Source organism: Branchiostoma belcheri, unplaced genomic scaffold (assembly GCF_001625305.1).
Source record: "Branchiostoma belcheri isolate BF01 breed outbred unplaced genomic scaffold, Haploidv18h27 scaffold9, whole genome shotgun sequence".
In the NCBI taxonomy this organism is placed as follows: Eukaryota; Metazoa; Chordata; class Leptocardii; order Amphioxiformes; family Branchiostomatidae; genus Branchiostoma; species Branchiostoma belcheri.
Window position 1 is genome coordinate 3,256,480 of NW_017804575.1, and position 17,581 is coordinate 3,274,060.

At 42.0% G+C, this 17,581-nt stretch overlaps 4 protein-coding genes across 4 annotated transcripts; 3 read left to right on the forward strand and 1 right to left on the reverse strand.

Annotated features, from left to right (window-relative positions):
* Positions 1 to 295: 295 nt before the first annotated feature.
* On the reverse strand, positions 296 to 4,650 carry LOC109487625. Its single transcript, XM_019791629.1, has 7 exons — positions 4,639 to 4,650; positions 3,743 to 4,178; positions 2,994 to 3,267; positions 1,383 to 1,456; positions 848 to 1,123; positions 669 to 736; positions 296 to 536 (listed from the first exon to the last, which is right to left on the reverse strand). Exons 1-7 carry the CDS (start codon positions 4,648 to 4,650, stop codon positions 387 to 389), a joined length of 1,290 nt encoding a protein of 429 aa, XP_019647188.1. The 3' UTR covers positions 296 to 386.
* Positions 4,651 to 4,781: 131 nt separating this feature from the next.
* LOC109487626 lies at positions 4,782 to 10,298 on the forward strand. The gene is made up of 9 exons (XM_019791630.1): positions 4,782 to 4,864; positions 5,105 to 5,171; positions 5,365 to 5,650; positions 5,897 to 5,962; positions 7,911 to 8,063; positions 8,331 to 8,525; positions 8,701 to 8,815; positions 9,451 to 9,617; positions 10,066 to 10,298. The coding sequence occupies exons 2-9, from the start codon at positions 5,139 to 5,141 to the stop codon at positions 10,296 to 10,298; spliced, it is 1,248 nt and encodes a 415-aa protein (XP_019647189.1). The 5' UTR covers positions 4,782 to 4,864; positions 5,105 to 5,138.
* Positions 10,299 to 12,290: 1,992 nt separating this feature from the next.
* Positions 12,291 to 14,024, forward strand: LOC109487628. The gene is made up of 2 exons (XM_019791632.1): positions 12,291 to 12,631; positions 13,153 to 14,024. Exons 1-2 carry the CDS (start codon positions 12,334 to 12,336, stop codon positions 14,022 to 14,024), a joined length of 1,170 nt encoding a protein of 389 aa, XP_019647191.1. The 5' UTR covers positions 12,291 to 12,333.
* A 1,485-nt stretch (positions 14,025 to 15,509) lies between these two features.
* LOC109487629 lies at positions 15,510 to 17,160 on the forward strand. The gene is made up of 2 exons (XM_019791633.1): positions 15,510 to 15,858; positions 16,289 to 17,160. The coding sequence occupies exons 1-2, from the start codon at positions 15,564 to 15,566 to the stop codon at positions 17,158 to 17,160; spliced, it is 1,167 nt and encodes a 388-aa protein (XP_019647192.1). The 5' UTR covers positions 15,510 to 15,563.
* Positions 17,161 to 17,581: the final 421 nt, after the last annotated feature.

The window sequence follows — 17,581 nt, forward strand, 5'->3', positions numbered from 1 at the left end:
GATAAGGCTGTCTTTTGATGGAGAATATGATCAACTATATAATACAATATTATAATACAATATTATAATATAAATATAATGCAAATGAGGATTTTATTTGCATAATCAGAAGGAATCATCTTTGTCAGTCATAAAGATTAACATCATTTGGCGAAGGTATGAGATCGTGGAACTCTAGTTCCGAATATGCAACGGTTGCTAATCCATTAATACTCTATGAATGTACAGCAGATTATGATAAAAGGAGCAACGTGTCCTGCACCACAACATACCAGTAGCCATTGTCGATTTATGAGTAAATATAAGGTGGTGTGAACAGAATGTTACAACACAGATAGGGACGCCTATATTTAAAAATCTAATGCGATTGATTTCTTTGTTCTTTGCTACTTGAACAACATTTCTCTGACGTATGTTTTCATTCGCGAAGTAATCTGCAGCTCGGCTTCCAAGTCGTCCCAGTTGTCTCGGAGCAGTTTGGCCGTTGTAACGTCTTCTTCCTTCAAGTGAGCGATGACTGACTCCGTCTTGTCATACTGTACAACACAATGAAGTACTATTAAGTGGTGGTGTATTCTAATTCAGTAATTGATTTATATTAGGTCACACATTCATGCCCTACACGTTTTAAACGTATGGCGCTACATGTAAATCAAGTGAAAACATACCGGAATGTGTCTGGTGTCGCAAAGACGACGGAAGAATCCTTCAATAGGTTCATTTGCCCCACACTGAACTGGAAAATAGAAAGTGAAATGCATCAATATTTTGTTACCAACAGAAAATTAATTTGGTGTGGCCTTAGGCTTTTAAAAAATGACAAGTCAAGGAATGTCAAACTACTAACCGGCAGCTGCTTGCCTCTCCTCTGCAGCGTACTGCTGTTGCTGCTTGTGAATCCTCACGTACCTCTCCCCCACCAAGAGCGCAGAGTTGAGTATTTCCATCGCCCGTAGCTCAATACTGAAGTCTCGGTCGTTGTGGCCGGGATGGTAGTTCTCGATGAAGTAGACGTGGCTCGGAGGGCTTCCTGTTGCAGCAGACGCCTTCAGTTTGATTTTGTTAAGCTCCTTCTCGTCTCTGACCTGGTCAACGTGTGTTACAACAGTCACTGGGGATATACCTGGTAAAAATGTAATAATGCGAAATACATTAGCCGACATACGTCTATGCCGAAACAACAGAAAAGGCCATAACAATTCCCAACGGCTAAAACAGAAATGTGAATAAGATTACATACAGCATACATACAATTCGATATAATACACTATATGAAGAAATAACATAGAAACACTAAGGTGTTTGTTGAACTGGTATGAAACTCAACGTCAGCTTTATATAGCAAATTAGCAATTTTCTCAAATACAAAAAAAAGTATTTACCTCTTGGCTTCATAAATTCTCGGATCGTGTTCAGGTTGGTCATGTGTTGTCCGCTATAAAGTAGAGGGTCTTTGCTCAATAGAGTTAAGACCATTGTCCCCCTCCCTGAGCCTCCCTGCCTCATTAACTGACAGCCCAACTTTCAAGTGTAATGTACACTTATTGGGTGGTTATTTTCTGACATTTCCTACAACTACTAAAGCACAAGGTCAATGGCAAACTCTCTGCTTACATGGATTTTGTGAATAACTTGCTAATATTATAATATTGATTTAATAAGCACATATAAATCTATAAACTTCAAGTGCCTGGCGGGACCCCTAGACAAACTTTTTTTCAGACAAATTTGGTATGTATGTATTCGTCAGTAAAAACCCTATAACATCCCATCGATCCCAGGTGTATCATTATTATTATTATAACAGATATTATCTAATATGTTCACATTTTTGGCAAAAATTACATGTTTGCAATATTCATACAAGGCTAGCAAAGTGTTGGAGATGTTGTGCACTCTGGGCCCGACACAGTGTTGTAGAACGACTTGTCTACTTTCTATACATGTGTTCAGTAACTGAAAAGAATGTTTTGTGTGGATGCGCTTTTAAGGAAAAAATAAGATCACAAAAATTGAACTTCTGGCTTCTTATGAACTGAAATCTGATCACTTTGTTGGGATAAGTGGACAATACAGCCAATTAACTTGTTGACATAGCACCTTCCTTGTTGGGGACCAGACTACCCGAGGAGAACAATAGACAGTTCACGGCTTGTCCACACCTTTCCCTGCTAGTGCCAGACAGTCAGCTTGGCTTGGTTTATCAGCAATAAACAACCATTGTTTCAGGGTTCCAAGTACTAGTACATTGTAAGACTAGAAAAAGACTCAAAAATCCATTTCTTGATCCAACATACTCTACAACTACATAAGGAACAAGTTGATAACATCAAAAATTATAACTATTGGTTGGGGTAAGCTCTTTATAACAAGTTGATTACACGCACTCACTATCCAGTTTATCGTCTGTTGTTCCACGACGCAAAAGGGTTCTATAGAGCTGCTACAACTTACCAAAATTCGAAAGAAAGTGTGTGAAAGGTTTTACCTATGTCAAACCACTGAGTTCTCTCCTTAGTCTAAGAAAAACATGGAGGGTTATCAGACTTTTGATTATGAACAGTACCCCTGGCCCTGGTGTTATAAATATACCCAGGTTCTTCTTTACTAGAGTGTTATAGGTTTTATGCCTTGTCAGGCTATTTGCAATGAAAATGTCACATTTGACAGAACAATCGACCAGTGTGTAATGTTGAGATATGGGAATCACACAAATTAGAACCACTCCTAGACACAGAATCCTTTGTCAATTATAATACACATCCAGCACTGTTTCCAGACAGCCTAACATTTCACACTACACAACGGCCAGGTATCACCTCACCTGGTCCACCGGCACCCCTCTTGCAATGTTTTCACACTGGGCAGGGTCAGGGCAATTATCAAACAATAGGAGAAATCTGGAAAATTCAGGGTCAAAGGTTGTATCTATGTGTATCTAAGGCGGCCGACGCCCAAATTGCTGGGGGGTCCTGAAATGGTCTTAACTCTACTGAGTGGCTGCTAGGACGATAACTATGGCGTGGAGCCCGTTGGAGAAGGCATCCCAGCTGTCGTCTTTACCCGCTTCTTCCGCACTGTCGAGGTCGATCTTCTCGCCCGGTCTGAGCCGTCCATACACGATGTTAGTCATGGCTGTGAACTCCTTCTCACCGTAGTTGAAGAAGCCGCGAGTGTCGACTAAGCAGAACTTGCTACCGATGTCGTCAAGGTACTCTTGGACGATGGTTGTGCCTTCCGCCCCGCTTGTTTGCGTCTCGCAAGTCCCTATAAGTGATAAAGAATTTTTCTTTATCGATATTAAACGAGGCATGCTTTGTGGGCGGAGTGGTGTACAAATTTTTCCCTCTCCTAAATATTTGTGTGACAATTTGCCCCTCCCCTTATTTGCCCTTGCTTTGCCAACTCTTTTGGTCTACTTTTAGATTTAGTGCTTAGCTACGTACGGTAAGAAGCTAGCATGTGTCTGTCATAATTATGATCAAGTGGGGCAAGTTTTCTCAACAAGCACAAGAAAACAATGGTTTGTTTTACAGTGATTTACTTATGGGGAAGGGGGTCTTGCAGATAGCAACCCCGGGCAATGTTTGTGAAGGGTGTAAAAGGCTGTAATTCTGTAGATTATAACACAATTCAGGTAGTTATGCCAGTAAATAAAGATTCGGGAAACACGCCGTGCCTTAAAAGGGGCTTGTGATTTTTTTCACATAAAGATAGCATGTACGAGTGAATGTATGCTTACCCTTCTCGGTTAGTTTCATGGCGCGTTCACAGGTGTTGATGAAGCTGCTCTTTCCGGACCCTGTTGGCCCGATCACGCCAATCCGTAAGCCACTTCGCTGTATGTCGCGTTTGTCAATGGATGCAAAGTTACGCAAACCATGCTTGTCGCCAAAGTTGTAGCGGAGCAGCTTCTTTTTCTGGCCGCGTGATTCCTGCTGCAGTCGTCTGAGACGTTCTGCTTCCTTCTGTTTCTCCTGCTCCTCCTGTTGTTGCTGCTGCCTTCGCCTTTCCTCTTCTCGCCTCTCAGCCTCTTGTATTTCCCTACGTTCCCGCTCAGCCTGCTCCCTCAGCTGTCTAGCTTTCTTTTCCTTGGCTTCGCGGACTTTTTCCTCAGTGATATCCTTGTACTTGTCAACGTACACTACCTCTGGTTTCCCCCAGAGAGCTTCGCTTAACTGTGAAAAAACACCCGGTTTACACACAGAAAAACGTAAGTAACGAAGTAACGTTGATAACGCTACTGTTCTAATCGTTAACATTTTGGTCACAAGAATGCGATATAGGTCTACATGTATTTTAATACATTACCAGCAGTAGAGACGTGTGTTGGAACAGGTCTTTATGCCAGATTCGCACATCATGTACTTATAATTGCATTACGATCACGTTTCCAAACCAAATCAACGAGCCGATTGGATTTTGGCATGCAACACATACTTTTTTGCATAGTGTATGAAGCAGTGTTTTCCCCAGCTGATAATATCTCAACAGAGCAGCGGAATATACTTTCAACGTTAGGTCACAATAATAGTAGAATGCTTGCAGCGTTATGAATCATTTCCCTGAAAGTCTATCAGTTTTTGATTACCACAGTAAAGTAGACTTGATCGGGGTGATGAAAAAAAAAGAACATACCGTGTTCCCCATGTTGACAGTTAGAGTCAGCGTCTGTTTGACAATCCAAAGTGAGCGTGGTATTTATAGGTCTGTTTGTGAAGAATGAACAATGAGTAAGCGCATGCGTTTCTGTTGTTAACGTGACGCTGCGTTAGTTTGAATGATGGGTTGGTTGCTTTCTTGTTAACAGATATTCGAACATATTACGGCCAGCAGTCTCAGGAGAGAGGTTTTCGTCAAAAAGGTACAGTTCTTCTCCTAAATTCTCATACCGGCCATTTGCAAACATTCGTGGGCAGCTGGATTTCTTGCTCTGTGTAATTGTAAGAGGTATGTCCGTACACAAGCCCCACATTACTGAACTGTTATCTACCTACTGTAAGCGTTAAACTGAACCATTATGGTCGTTCCCAATGTTGGCTTATTAGTGTGAAGATTGGAATCAAACTGTGTCAAATTCCTAATACTGGAAGTTTTTGTCAAGTTTCAGAGAAACACGGCGCTGACTGCGAGGCAAAATGCTGAAACCGTTTTTCGGTGCAAGAACAGAGGTAGCACAGTTTCAATTTTGATTGTACCGTGGTAATTTCCATCATATACTACAAATGTCATAGCACGTTGGCAGTACTTGTGTCAATTTACCATCCAGCCACACACCTACCTAACTATTAGCTATAGTAGCCATCCCCCACCCCCCACGCACACCACGCTTGTAAAAAAAACCGTTGTGCTATTTACATTTAGGAACAGGACAGGTGGCACGATACGTATGACGAAGATGAAGTCATGGAAGCTGAAGACGAAGTTGAGAGGGAGCATGACGAAAGGCGAGAGACCGAACGGGCCCGGCGGCAACAGGAAAGAGCCGAAAGAGATCGCAGGGAGAGAGAGGAACGCGAGAGGAGGGAGCAACAAGAGCTGACTAGGAAGATGACTGGACAACAGAGAAAGCTGAAAGAGGGGCTGGAAAGCTACACGGTCGGCTCAAAAGTTAACATCGCCAAACAGGGATTTGATCACGTCAACATAGGTAACGATTTTTCATAATGTAACTCTGTGTGTGTGTGTGTGTGTGTGTGTGTGTGTGTGTGTGTGTGTGTGTGTGTGTGTGTGTGTGTGTGTGTGTGTGTGTGTGTGTGTGTGTAAATGATATGAAATATTCTTTACTCTTTCTTGTTTATGTTTAATTTATGAACTGTACCTTAGGATTCAATCAATGCAAAACAATGTACATTCTTGTACCGTATCAATATGTCTTCACATTTGTAATTTTCAGCACTGTTCGGGCCCACTGGCAGCGGGAAGTCGAGTTTCATTCAAATTGCCGAAAAGATCCTGTTGGGTATGTACACAACATTGCTTTAGTAGTATTATAACTACGTTGCTGTAACCATGTAGAGTGTTTCAAGACACCAGCTCCTTTGAGTGACATATTTTCTTTTATCGACCCGCAGAAAAACACAGTAGTTCAGAAAATTTATTTGCCATCCTTGCATGCACTGTTGGCACGTATTAACGACCTTCAGATAGTTGTCGCATGTTGTTTTGGGTGTATTTTGGACAAATCATTCATAGATCCTACCATATCATCTTTCAAAAAACACACGTGAATGATTTCGCCAAGAATTCACCATTCAAGAAGTAATTTATGACTCAGATCACATTGTCCAAAATCTTTTATAACGATTGCTTCAGCAGAAAAGATGAAATACTGTACGATAAAGCGCGACAGGTGATACATTATGTACATGTACCGCTACCTCACTTTTTTTTCAAAAGCTGGGAATTCTTTACGCTTCATGCGGCAGCTAGGAATCGTCTGACCCATTGTTGTTATTTGGTAATGACACCTGTAACAGTTGAGTCGAGAGTAAGTCAAGCGTACATCACTATGACAGTGCCATAGAGGTCACGTAATTGATTGTGTCTCCCGAGGGAAAGTGTGTTTGCTCAGTTGAGTCACGCCATTTTATTCTACACGACTAACTTGTTGTTGTTGTTGTTACAAAACAATATAGGAATTTCGGTTGAGTCCCTACCTCCCCTGTCTTTGAGACGAGACAAATACACGTACATAGCTAAACTACGTACTTCTCGTATTATTGTATCCGAAATATCTTGAATGAAAGAGACAGCCCTCTGCATGAAAAGAAAGAATTTTTGTAATTTTGCAAATGAAACATTCCCACGCGAGATGATTGCCAAACACCGATAGTATTCTGTTTGTCTGCCAGGGGCCTCAATTAAAGAATAAATAATAGATAGAACATGGGTGTTTGTTCGATCTCGCGTGAACACTATCACAACAAGGAGAAGTCGTAGACATCATCCCTCCATGAAATAGCTTGTTATTTTGTAATCTTTTGGTGTATTTCAATAGAGATATTATGAGTCAAACTGTTATAGAGTTTGCGAATATACTACTGGGGATGGTACCCAGGCTACATTTGCCTGTACATGTAGGTCAATGACCAGACAAATGACCTGCAGACCAGACAAACAAGATTTATTTTCCTGCAGACTCTATAGGGGTAAAAATAGATAGGGCTGCCTGGGTCTGACCTACCAGCTGGAGGTATAAACAAAAACACTCTGTCCCAACTTTTGGGTCAAACAGACCATCCTATTATGAAGTAGGGGTGAAAAAGTGAAAATCCTTTTAAATCAAGCAATAAAAATATGCGACAACCTGCTAATGCACTCCAAAACACAAAGAGACTCAACAACTACCCACATACCAAAAATCATACCAAACCATCCCCTAGATTTTCCAAACATTCAACACAAAAAGTCCAACATTAAACATTTTGTAAATATCAAACGCAAACAGCTAGGGGACCCAAATTTAAACCACTAAACCATGGTAATAACAACTACATGCTACCTTAATATCGCACAAACAGTCCATAACGCGAAAACAACAGAATAAAAAAATTAAACTGCAGTACCAAGGTCAATCACCAGGGGCTCGAAGTCAACCTACACAATCTCCAAGGCCCCATCCATCAATCTGCCAAATATCGTACAGTTCCTTCTCACCGATCTTCAGATATCAGACCAAACATGAAACGGAGTAAAAACAGTACCCCCATTTTCATGGAGGGTAAAAAAAGGGAAGCCGAAAAAATTACGAGGTTGAATAGTTTCATGATGCACATGTCTACATTCTCCCCTCATATTTAAAAGAAAATGTTTCTTGCTTGTTTTCTTGTGTGTAAACATATTCAGCTCACAACAAATTGCACAAAGGTAGAAACAAAATGGTTTAACAATTGTCTGACCATAACCAGGAAAGACCACGGCCATTACCCAGTCGGATGCCACGGAGGGGACTGTCATCCTCCAGGAATTCCTCACAGATAAGAACTTCCGCTTGTTTGACACCAGAGGTTTCTTCGACTTGAACGAAACCATGCATCAAGAGTTGGATAACATCCTTTCCGGTAAGTCTCGTTGGTTATAACAAAGATACAATGTAACACAACTTAAAAACAAGACATTTGTGGTGGCTGAAGTTCGGATGTCATATAATATCTAGTAAACGTAAAAACTACACGTTCCTAGGTTCCTCTATCACATGCTTTAATGACGGCCGCCAAGCGGTTATAGAATGCTTCACTTCAAAGTTAAAATTCTGGAATTTAAACCTTGATTTTTGTATTGCTAGAAAATGCATATCTTATTGTTTGGTTTATGAATACGCTTATTAGGGAGAATCCGGCCGTCCCAGGTAATTCTGAGAAGGGAAGACGACAGAGAATCTCTCCCCGCTGGTCAAGCCTTGAGGACGGGCTCTATTCCACTGCAGGACAGGATGCACGGCGTTATCTGCATTCTGGGCCACAAAGACCCGAAAGAGTACAGCAACAAAATGAAAGATATTAGGAAAAGCCTAAAGAGTGAAGGTAAAAATAAATATACATTTCATATCCTTTTACTATTTGATGTAGTTTCCTATTCTGGGGAGGGGACATTTTCTGTCAAAAAACCTGCCCATTTTATATTTATTTGCAAAAAAACACAAGAATAACCGTGGTGTAAGACTGTTACAGTAAAGTCTTCACCATTTTCCATTTCCAGGATACAGTCCAGTGGGTGGCTTGGCTTTTGTGAATAAGACGGACTTTGACAACAAGGAGAAGAGAGAGTCACTGATGGCCAAAATGTCTGGAGCCATGGGAAGTCCTAGAGACAGGTACGCGTTCGTTACGCCGAAGGGGGATTATACAAATACAATACGAATACGATATAATTTTTTTTCTATTCCAACATGAAGTCACAAGACGTGGAGACGGCGCCCTCGTATTAATGCCGCCACCAACACAGGGGACGATACTATACTCATTTTCACCTGAGCGAAGTGAGGAACTTTCCCAAGGGCACAAGATCGGTGGCATGCCAGGACTCGAACCCGGGACCTCTTGGTTCCGAGTCGAGCACTGTGCCGTTACGCCACACGACCCCACCAAATACGATATTAATTGATACGATATGAATTGTGACGACTCGGCACAGTAAGAAGGCGGGATAGGAAACCAACCTTAACTCCACAGAAGTGGGCGCTGCCATACCTTTTAACTTGACTTAATGGGCTTCCCAATAGTTATCGTAGATAGGTTAGGTGCAAGTCATCACACCGGGGTTTCTTGTTACGACAGTTCCTGGTTATTTTGATGGTGGCATAATTGTTTCTGTAAGCTATGGTTTGATATATCTAACGTTAGCGTTCATTTCTGCGATTAATGGTGGTTAAACATAGTATTGGGTGTCATTTCGGTTTCTATTCCTATTTCTTGTTTTTTAAGGTTTTGTTTGCTATATCTTAAACAGAACGTACGCTTTCGTGAACCATATTCTAACTGAAACTGAGACATCCCCTGAGTCGGCCGTCAGTGTCCTGGAGGTCCTGGACACGGCCCTGATTGCGGCGGAAGGATACATCAGGGTTCAGCAGCAGCGTGAGACGTACGCAAAAGAACGCGCGGAACCCACCATAGGTGAGAACTGCTTAGAGGAATATGTGATTGCGTTGTTTTAAAGGCATCCAATGCAGTTTTTAGGGCTTGGAAACCCGATTTTTCAAAGCCAATTATATTCTAGTTATTTATCTAGATTGTGAGTTGAAACCACACTGTCCCACCCAATGTATTTTGATCCTCACGTAGCAAAAATTCCCAAAATTCTGACGGAAAATGGTTACTAGAGCCAGTAGAGGGCCCTTGTCTCATTTGTAGGGTACCACACAGAAAATAATGGACTCATGCATCTTGGAGCTTGTTTCTGCAGTAACATTTTTAGATGACCAAAGTATGAAATACTGTTCCAAATGTGCCTTTAATATTAACCATGGATTACTTTCTTGAGTAGATACAACTTTTTTTCTCAAAAGTGATTCATGTAGCATTGTCATATCATTAATTAGGTTCATTGGTATTCATAACATAGATGCTGCACACATGTCTATCAGAGACTTCATCTCCCAACTCGCAGAGGAACACCACTGGGGCGAGGAAAGGGTGAAGGAGGTAGTTCAGAAGCTGGAAGATGAAGACATATATGACGTTGCTGGACTGAAGGAATTCTGGGGCGAAGTGAAGTCAAGGCTTAAAGTCGGAATGCGGTCTGCCGTTCAGACCGCTCTCAGTTTCCAAAGTGATGAACAGAGTAGCGAGAACTAATGTGGCGCAATGCGACAAGGAAGCACCTGCTTTTCGCACATTTTAAGATGCTTCGCAGACCTCAACCCTGCCTCTCAATTGTTTGTCTTTTGTTGTATTTGTATTTCTAGAGTAGGCGTCACTTGTGGATTAATAGATTTAAGTTGATTGGGCTGAAAAAATATTGAATGCCGTGTTTCACTGTTTATGTGAGAAAAAGAAGTTTGATGTGATCTGTGACAAATTGTACCCAATTCAGGGTAATGCAGTTGTGCTCCCCCTTGCTTATGTATATTCGGAAAGGAACGAGCAATAAAGTTGATTCAAGTTTGTAACTGTACACAAACCATTAAGGGATGCAGTGAACCATGTTCTACTTGTGGCTATTGCTAGCATTTATTCAAATATTGGTTTTGTATGGTGTTGATGCCGTGTAGTGTGAAGACTATAATACGGAATGTATCCATATGTTATTTTATTTTTGTGAAATGTAACGGTTAAATTAAAATTAAACTTTAACAAGCTCTAAATTAACATATGTCATGTCAAATATGAAACGACGAATCTAACCCAATAGTAATGGCAGTTCCACTTGCCCGATATATACTTAAACACATGTATACATACACACACATATATATACATTATAGACCAGTGTGGGTAGGTACAGTAGCATCAAGCTTCTGTACAACAATATATTTTAGTTTAGTTTTATTTCTATGAATTTCGATCAGAGGTGGAATGTAACGTCTCTATCCAAAGATAATGTTTCAAGAGCAACTTAAGCTTGTTTTGTTTTCGCAGACTATACCGAGGATTTTTTTTTTTATTATGCCTTATTACATTTAGAATACAGCATGCAAAACACTATAATGGAATAAACTACGTTTTCGCTTTTCCACAGACCACGTGCCTGTTTTTTTTCACACTGGGAAGGATTGGGTAGCCTGGGTGCCATCCTGGCTACCTCGAAAAAATTTTTGCGGGGTAGCCGTTACAAATCGGATGGCACCCAGGCTATAGGATTGGGCGCATTCTGGGAAAAAGTGGTTAGGCTGCACGGGAGTATGTTGTTCAGGCTAGGGAATTAATATCATCCGATGATCTTTAGTCGTGGCTTACATTCACACAAATTGGCAGAGATCGTTGATATAGGGTTGATAGCTTCACACTGTGAAGGTAGAAATGGGCTTATGAAATGTATAAGCAAAAATTAGAAGTAGCTGATACGATATCATTAAAGTGGTTTAGGTATATTGTTATGAGCGGAAATCAGTTGGCAGTGTTCAGTGCCAATCTCCCTGTTTGAGGAGAGCCGCGCCACACTTATCAAAAAGACTAGGGGACCTTCCCGGTGTGACTGGTTCAATTACAAAGCTTACAGTCTCATGGTCACACCCGGGGTCGTACTGAGGTCACCTTTAGCGCAACAACTGTAAGCTCCTCACAATTCAGCTCTTGGCTACAAGGACATAGTAGCCGGCTCAACAACCAATAACAATAGCATCTCAGTATCAGAAGATCATGTTAAGATTACAGACACGGGGTTGAAAATACACCAAAGAAAGGGAAAAAAAGTGAAAGAAGGGAAATCATGTCTACAAACCAATGTGATGTGATGTAATTCAAACTCCCGGCCGGTCAGTTTAAATTTTATATTCTCTCGTACTTTGCGCAGGTCTTATTTTCATTAAAATGGAACTGCCGAACCTCAACGTTCGACACAAAACCTAGTGGGCCCCACGTACGGACCCAACGTTGCGCCTTGCTACACATACATTAGTCTGGCAAACCAGACGTTATGGGTATAAAAGACAAAAATGTACACACACATGGGAATGTCAACATTAGTGCACGTATAGAAACCGGAATTTGAATGAATATTCTAATCGTATCCATGTTTTACAAGTGTCGGATAACGAACGTCACTTCATTTTGTGCCCGTTCATGAAGTCTGGTTTCCGACTCTATTAAAGTGTTCGAACAACATGTGACCTGGCCCACCTAGCGCCCGGGCGATAGTAGCACTTCAGCGTAGACTCTCACCAGCACAACAATGGAGGTGAACCAGTCTGCCATGGATGTTTTACTTATCAACTGCGACAAAACGTACCCGTTAGATTCCGTGGAAGATTTGCTGAAACGTGCTAACACTTCCGATAGAAATACTCGGATCGAGAAACGATACTGTAGCGTGTCAGAGTTACAAGCGGTGAGTGAGGAAGTCGGACGGCGGCAGCTCCTGTGCGGGGTGTTCGTAGTGAACGCCTACGAGTCACGTCTGAGTATTAACGAGGAAAAAGCCGGGATCGGATATGCTGTACTGTACAGTGCACTACTGGTGGCGGCAGAGGGTAGGATTATACATAACTGTAACTACGTAACTGTAAATATGACAATAGTGTGAAGAGAAACATATTAACGTCGGTCATGTGCAGCCATATATCCCAAAAGGGGCCATGTTTGGGTCTCTATAAAGACCCTGTTCATTGAAAGTGAAAGGATAAATCTAAAACAAATTCACGGCTTTTATAGCTTATATAGGACACTTTACCTTGATAAGAGTATACAATTATGAATTTTTTCTATAATAATAGTCTATTTCATATTTGATCTTGCAAGCCTGTTGTAATTTTACATACGGGTAACTATGTGTGCGTGGCCGGTACTTGTTATGTTGTTATGTCGTTGACTATGGTCGTACTATTGAATTTTAAACGTGTCTGATAACCCTGTGCCAACAATCATCATGGCATTTGTGATTCATAACATTCTGTATTGAATGCACGTACTTTCAGTTACCAAGACATTTTGTTGTAGCATTTTTTATCCTTTCCCAATCTTACCAAGAACGTTGTTTGTTGTTGCTATATAGGACGAGTCGTTGTTGTGATCGGCGGAGATGACAGGTACAAGGACGGAGAGCAGGACAACAGCGTCCTGTCCACCTGGGCCTACCACAAGATCGCCGCCCAGTTTGACGACACGTACCTGGACGGCAGGCAGGGCTTCGTCTTCTCCTGGGACGAGCGGCACAACCCGGTTCACCTGGAGGCGCTGGGGAGCTACCTTCGGGCCATCACGTCAGGCCAGCCCGGGCTACAGAAGCCCTTCACACCGACACCGCCTCAACAACCACTGCCAAAACCGGAACCAATCCTTCCTCCGAGCGCGTCTACTGACCAAAGGAAGAGCCAAACACGACAGACTCCAAAACTCCAACCTGCGAAAACGAACGAAGAAGACGCGGCTCCAAACCCTGCCGTCAAGAGACTCTCCAGGCACAATATGTCTGAGAGAGCCGCGAAACACGAAGGGGCTAGGTCTGATCTGCCTGTCAACTACGACGTGAAATATACCCAAGAGCAAGCCAATAGCATTCTTGAGACACTTAAAAAGCACAAAGATGAAATTCAGAAAACAAAGCCACTCAGGAAAATCAAGTTTGTGGGGCATCTTGTATCTGGAAAACTGGTGCCAGGATTCTGTGAAGCATTCAGGGAAGGGCATGTGTATATTAAAGGTAACCGTCTAGAAGACATTCCGGACTTCGTCATAGAGACTATCGAGACTATCAAAAGCCAAGAAGGCTACGTTCAGAAGGAGAGCGCTTCTTTGATTGTATTTGACGAGGGAGCAGACCAAAACTGTAATTCTGTTCGTGAGTTAGCCGTTCCTAAGGTGAAAGAAGATAACTTCTTTGTTCGCGGGTGTAAACAAATTTATCATGCTATGGCAGGTGATTAAAGTACGTTGAAATAGTTGTGAATGGGAACTTGCTTAGATTTCACTCTGTATTCACAATGCCGTTTCATCTGGTGCTTGTCACAGGAAGCATTCAATCATACCTTATGAGAATCAGGCTAACGATTAAGTTTACATTTTGTTGGTTAATACAGATTTTTCTATAGTGGAAATCAAAGCTCGTAGAATCTTCTAACTGTAAGTTCCTATCTTGGTATTGCCTTGTATGATACTAAGAACGCTGGTCGTAATATCATGCCCGTTAATCCATAAGATTGAATTGTACGTAGTTCCCCTGTACCTAGATACAGCACGTGCAGGTTAGAGCCATATATTCTGCAACACACCTTTATCTGTATTCAGTGATGTCCACTTTTAAACTTTGCTGACAAAACGTGAGTAAACCATGACCATTCATATCGTACAGATGTGTCAATGAGCATGAGCAAAAGAGCAGTTTTGTATATGTTTAGCTAGTTATGAGCTGCTACCAATCATATCATACAGAAGAAAAATATGTAGTACACGTCTGGCGTTATGTATACACAAGGGCAATCTGTATATAAATACTAGGCATGTTATATTGTTAAACGTTAAAAGAAAAGTTGCCGTTTTCTATAATTGTGGCTTTCAGCGTCAACGTTGGTAGTTGCAATTTGCTTGTACATGTATTCACTTCAGGGCATTGTGCTTTCTTATTTTAAACAATAATTACTATTGGTGACTTACTCGTTTACACTCAATAGAGAAACGACAAATAAGGTAAAATGTGCACAAATAATATGGCAACTACTCATTCTATTCTACGCCGTACCTACTGTATACCATACATTTCTACACTGTGTTATTATATCATATACTAGTAACAACTATTAAAAATAACGATATCACATTACGTTATTGGCAAAAAAAACGCACTACCATTTATCACCAATCACATATTATATATTGTTTGGGTACTTTGTGAGTGTACATGTAAGTATGACGTCCGTGTATAAAAGGGATAAACACTTTTTTGTTTGCCGTACTTGTATCATCCGCGATATAGGTGATAAAAATATGCAAACGATGTAAGACTTAAAATGTTTTTCCTACTTTGTGAGGTCTACGTCTGGGCTGTTTGGTGAGCCTTTACAAGGCGCCCAGGCCAGCAAAACAACCTCGGTACAAAAAAATGTGATATTCCAGAAAGAAAGCGCGTTAATTTATGAAGGCTCCCGAAAAAGGCCTGCAGTCGTAGAGCCTGCTGTTGGAGGCCAAAAAGTGTAACCGAACTGCTACTACGGTCCGTGATACAACGATACAAATACCCCTTGCGGGCCTCAATGACAAAAGCCACAGGCCGTTTGTTTGCTGTCGTATTTCATTAACTTGGCGAAGGACTGAACATGCGCACAATCCACCGCAGTTTGCAGGGTGAAACTTAGAATTTGCGAGTGGCAGAGTCGACATGCGCACTAACTATGTACGCACCGTCTGTAAGGCGAGACGCGGCCTAGCACTGAAACATGTCAAGCTACCAAGTCTGTGTGTAGCGCAGTCATGGACAACATGGACAAGGAGGCTTTGATAGTTAACTGCGATGGTACATATCCCTTAGATTCTGTGGTGTCTCTGCTTGAAAGTGTCTCAAAAGACATAGGTGTACATGTGGTCCCACAGCAAAAGACCTTCCCACTATCGCAGTTACAAGCGGTGAGTGAGGAAGTGTGGCGGCGGCAGCTCCTATGCGGGGTGTTCGTAGTGAACGCCTACGAGTCACGTCTGAGTATTAACGAGGAAAAAGCCGGGATCGGATATGCTGTACTGTACAGGGCACTACTGGAGGCGGCACAAGGTACGTTTCTTAACAGAATACGATACCACAGATTGCGTGATGTTAATTTTCACCGCTAAGATATCACAGTTCATAGAAACAAGGTTAACGTGATACATGTATCAATACGGTTTGTTCATGGAAATTGATCTATTTTGGTGAATCTGAGGGGGGGATTCATCTAGAACACAGTATCGGTCTGTATGTAGGTGTAGTACGATACAACCATATTGTTTTCGTGTACAAATGACTGCCAGGTAGGGGTAAGCATACATATTATAAGACTGTGAAACAAGTCAACACTCTCAAATTGTATAATTTTAAGTATCACGGTAAGAGAAAATAAGCCCAATCCATAACAGCCGTGAAGTTGTACAGAATGTTGTAATGACTCTTCACAGTGAGAATGCGAATTCTACCCAACTCTCACAAACGGCATTTATTGTTGTAGGACGAGTCCTTGTAGTGATCGGCGGAGATGACAGGTACAAGGCCGGAGAGCAGGACACGAGCGTCCTGTCCACCTGGGCCTACCACAAGATCGCCGCCCAGTTTGACGACACGTACCTGGACGGCAGGCGGGGCTTCGTCTTCTCCTGGGACGAGCGGCACAACCCGGTCCACCAGGAGGCGCTGGGGAGCTACCTTCGGGCCATCACGGCAGGCAAGCGCGGGCTACATCAGCCTTTCAAACCGACACCGCCTCCAAAACCACTGCCAAAACCGGAACCAATCCTTCCTCCGAGCGCGTCTACTGACCAAAGGAAGAGCCAAACACGACAGACTCCAAAACTCCAACCTGCGAAAACGAACGAAGAAGACGCGGCTCCAAACCCTGCCGTCAAGAGACTCTCCAGGCACAATATGTCTGAGAGAGCCGCGAAACACGAAGGGGCTAGGTCTGATCTGCCTGTCAACTACGACGTGAAATATACCCAAGAGCAAGCCAATAGCATTCTTGAGACACTTAAAAAGCACAAAGATGAAATTCAGAAAACAAAGCCACTCAGGAAAATCAAGTTTGTGGGGCATCTTGTATCTGGAAAACTGGTGCCAGGATTCTGTGAAGCATTCAGGGAAGGGCATGTGTATATTAAAGGTAACCGTCTAGAAGACATTCCGGACTTCGTCATAGAGACTATCGAGACTATCAAAAGCCAAGAAGGCTACGTTCAGAAGGAGAGCGCTTCTTTGATTGTATTTGACGAGGGAGCAGACCAAAACTGTAATTCTGTTCGTGAGTTAGCCGTTCCTAAGGTGAAAGAAGATAACTTCTTTGTTCGCGGGTGTAAACAAATTTATCATGCTATGGCAGGTGATTAAAGTACGTTGAAATAGTTGTGGATTGGAACTTGCTTACATTTCACTTTGTATTCACAATGCCGCATCATCTGGTGCTTATCACAGGAAGCATTCAATCATGCCTCGTGAATGGGGCTAACAATTTAGTTTACGTTTTGTTGGTCAATACAGATTTTTCTGTAGTGGAAATTAAAGCACGTAGAATTAACACAGTTCTATCTGCAACGTTTTATCTTAGAACGCTGGTCGTAACATCATGCCCGTTAATCCATAAGATTATTGTAGTTCCCCAGTACCACAGATACAGCATTGACGAAGGCATTTGCAGGTCAGAACCATGATATATTCTGCAACACAACCTTATCTGAATTCAGTGAAGTCCAATTTTAAACTTTGCTGACAAAATGTGAGTAAACCATGACCACTCATACCGTACAAAAAT

Coding starts and splice junctions, on each gene's coding strand:
- LOC109487625 (XM_019791629.1), bottom strand. Junction 1,457..2,993: donor ATCGTCCTAGCAGCCACTCA/GTAGAGTTAAGA, acceptor AACTCTATTGAG/CAAAGACCCTCTACTTTATA. Junction 537..668: donor GCGACACCAGACACATTCCG/GTATGTTTTCAC, acceptor TGTGTTGTACAG/TATGACAAGACGGAGTCAGT.
- LOC109487626 (XM_019791630.1), top strand. CDS start 5,139: ATGCTGAAACCGTTTTTCGGTGCAAGAACAGAG. Junction 8,816..9,450: donor ATGGGAAGTCCTAGAGACAG/GTACGCGTTCGT, acceptor TATCTTAAACAG/AACGTACGCTTTCGTGAACC. Junction 9,618..10,065: donor ACGCGCGGAACCCACCATAG/GTGAGAACTGCT, acceptor TTCATAACATAG/ATGCTGCACACATGTCTATC.
- LOC109487628 (XM_019791632.1), top strand. CDS start 12,334: ATGGAGGTGAACCAGTCTGCCATGGATGTTTTACTTATCAACTGCGAC. Junction 12,632..13,152: donor ACTACTGGTGGCGGCAGAGG/GTAGGATTATAC, acceptor GTTGCTATATAG/GACGAGTCGTTGTTGTGATC.
- LOC109487629 (XM_019791633.1), top strand. CDS start 15,564: ATGGACAACATGGACAAGGAGGCTTTGATAGTTAACTGCGATGGTACA. Junction 15,859..16,288: donor ACTACTGGAGGCGGCACAAG/GTACGTTTCTTA, acceptor TTATTGTTGTAG/GACGAGTCCTTGTAGTGATC.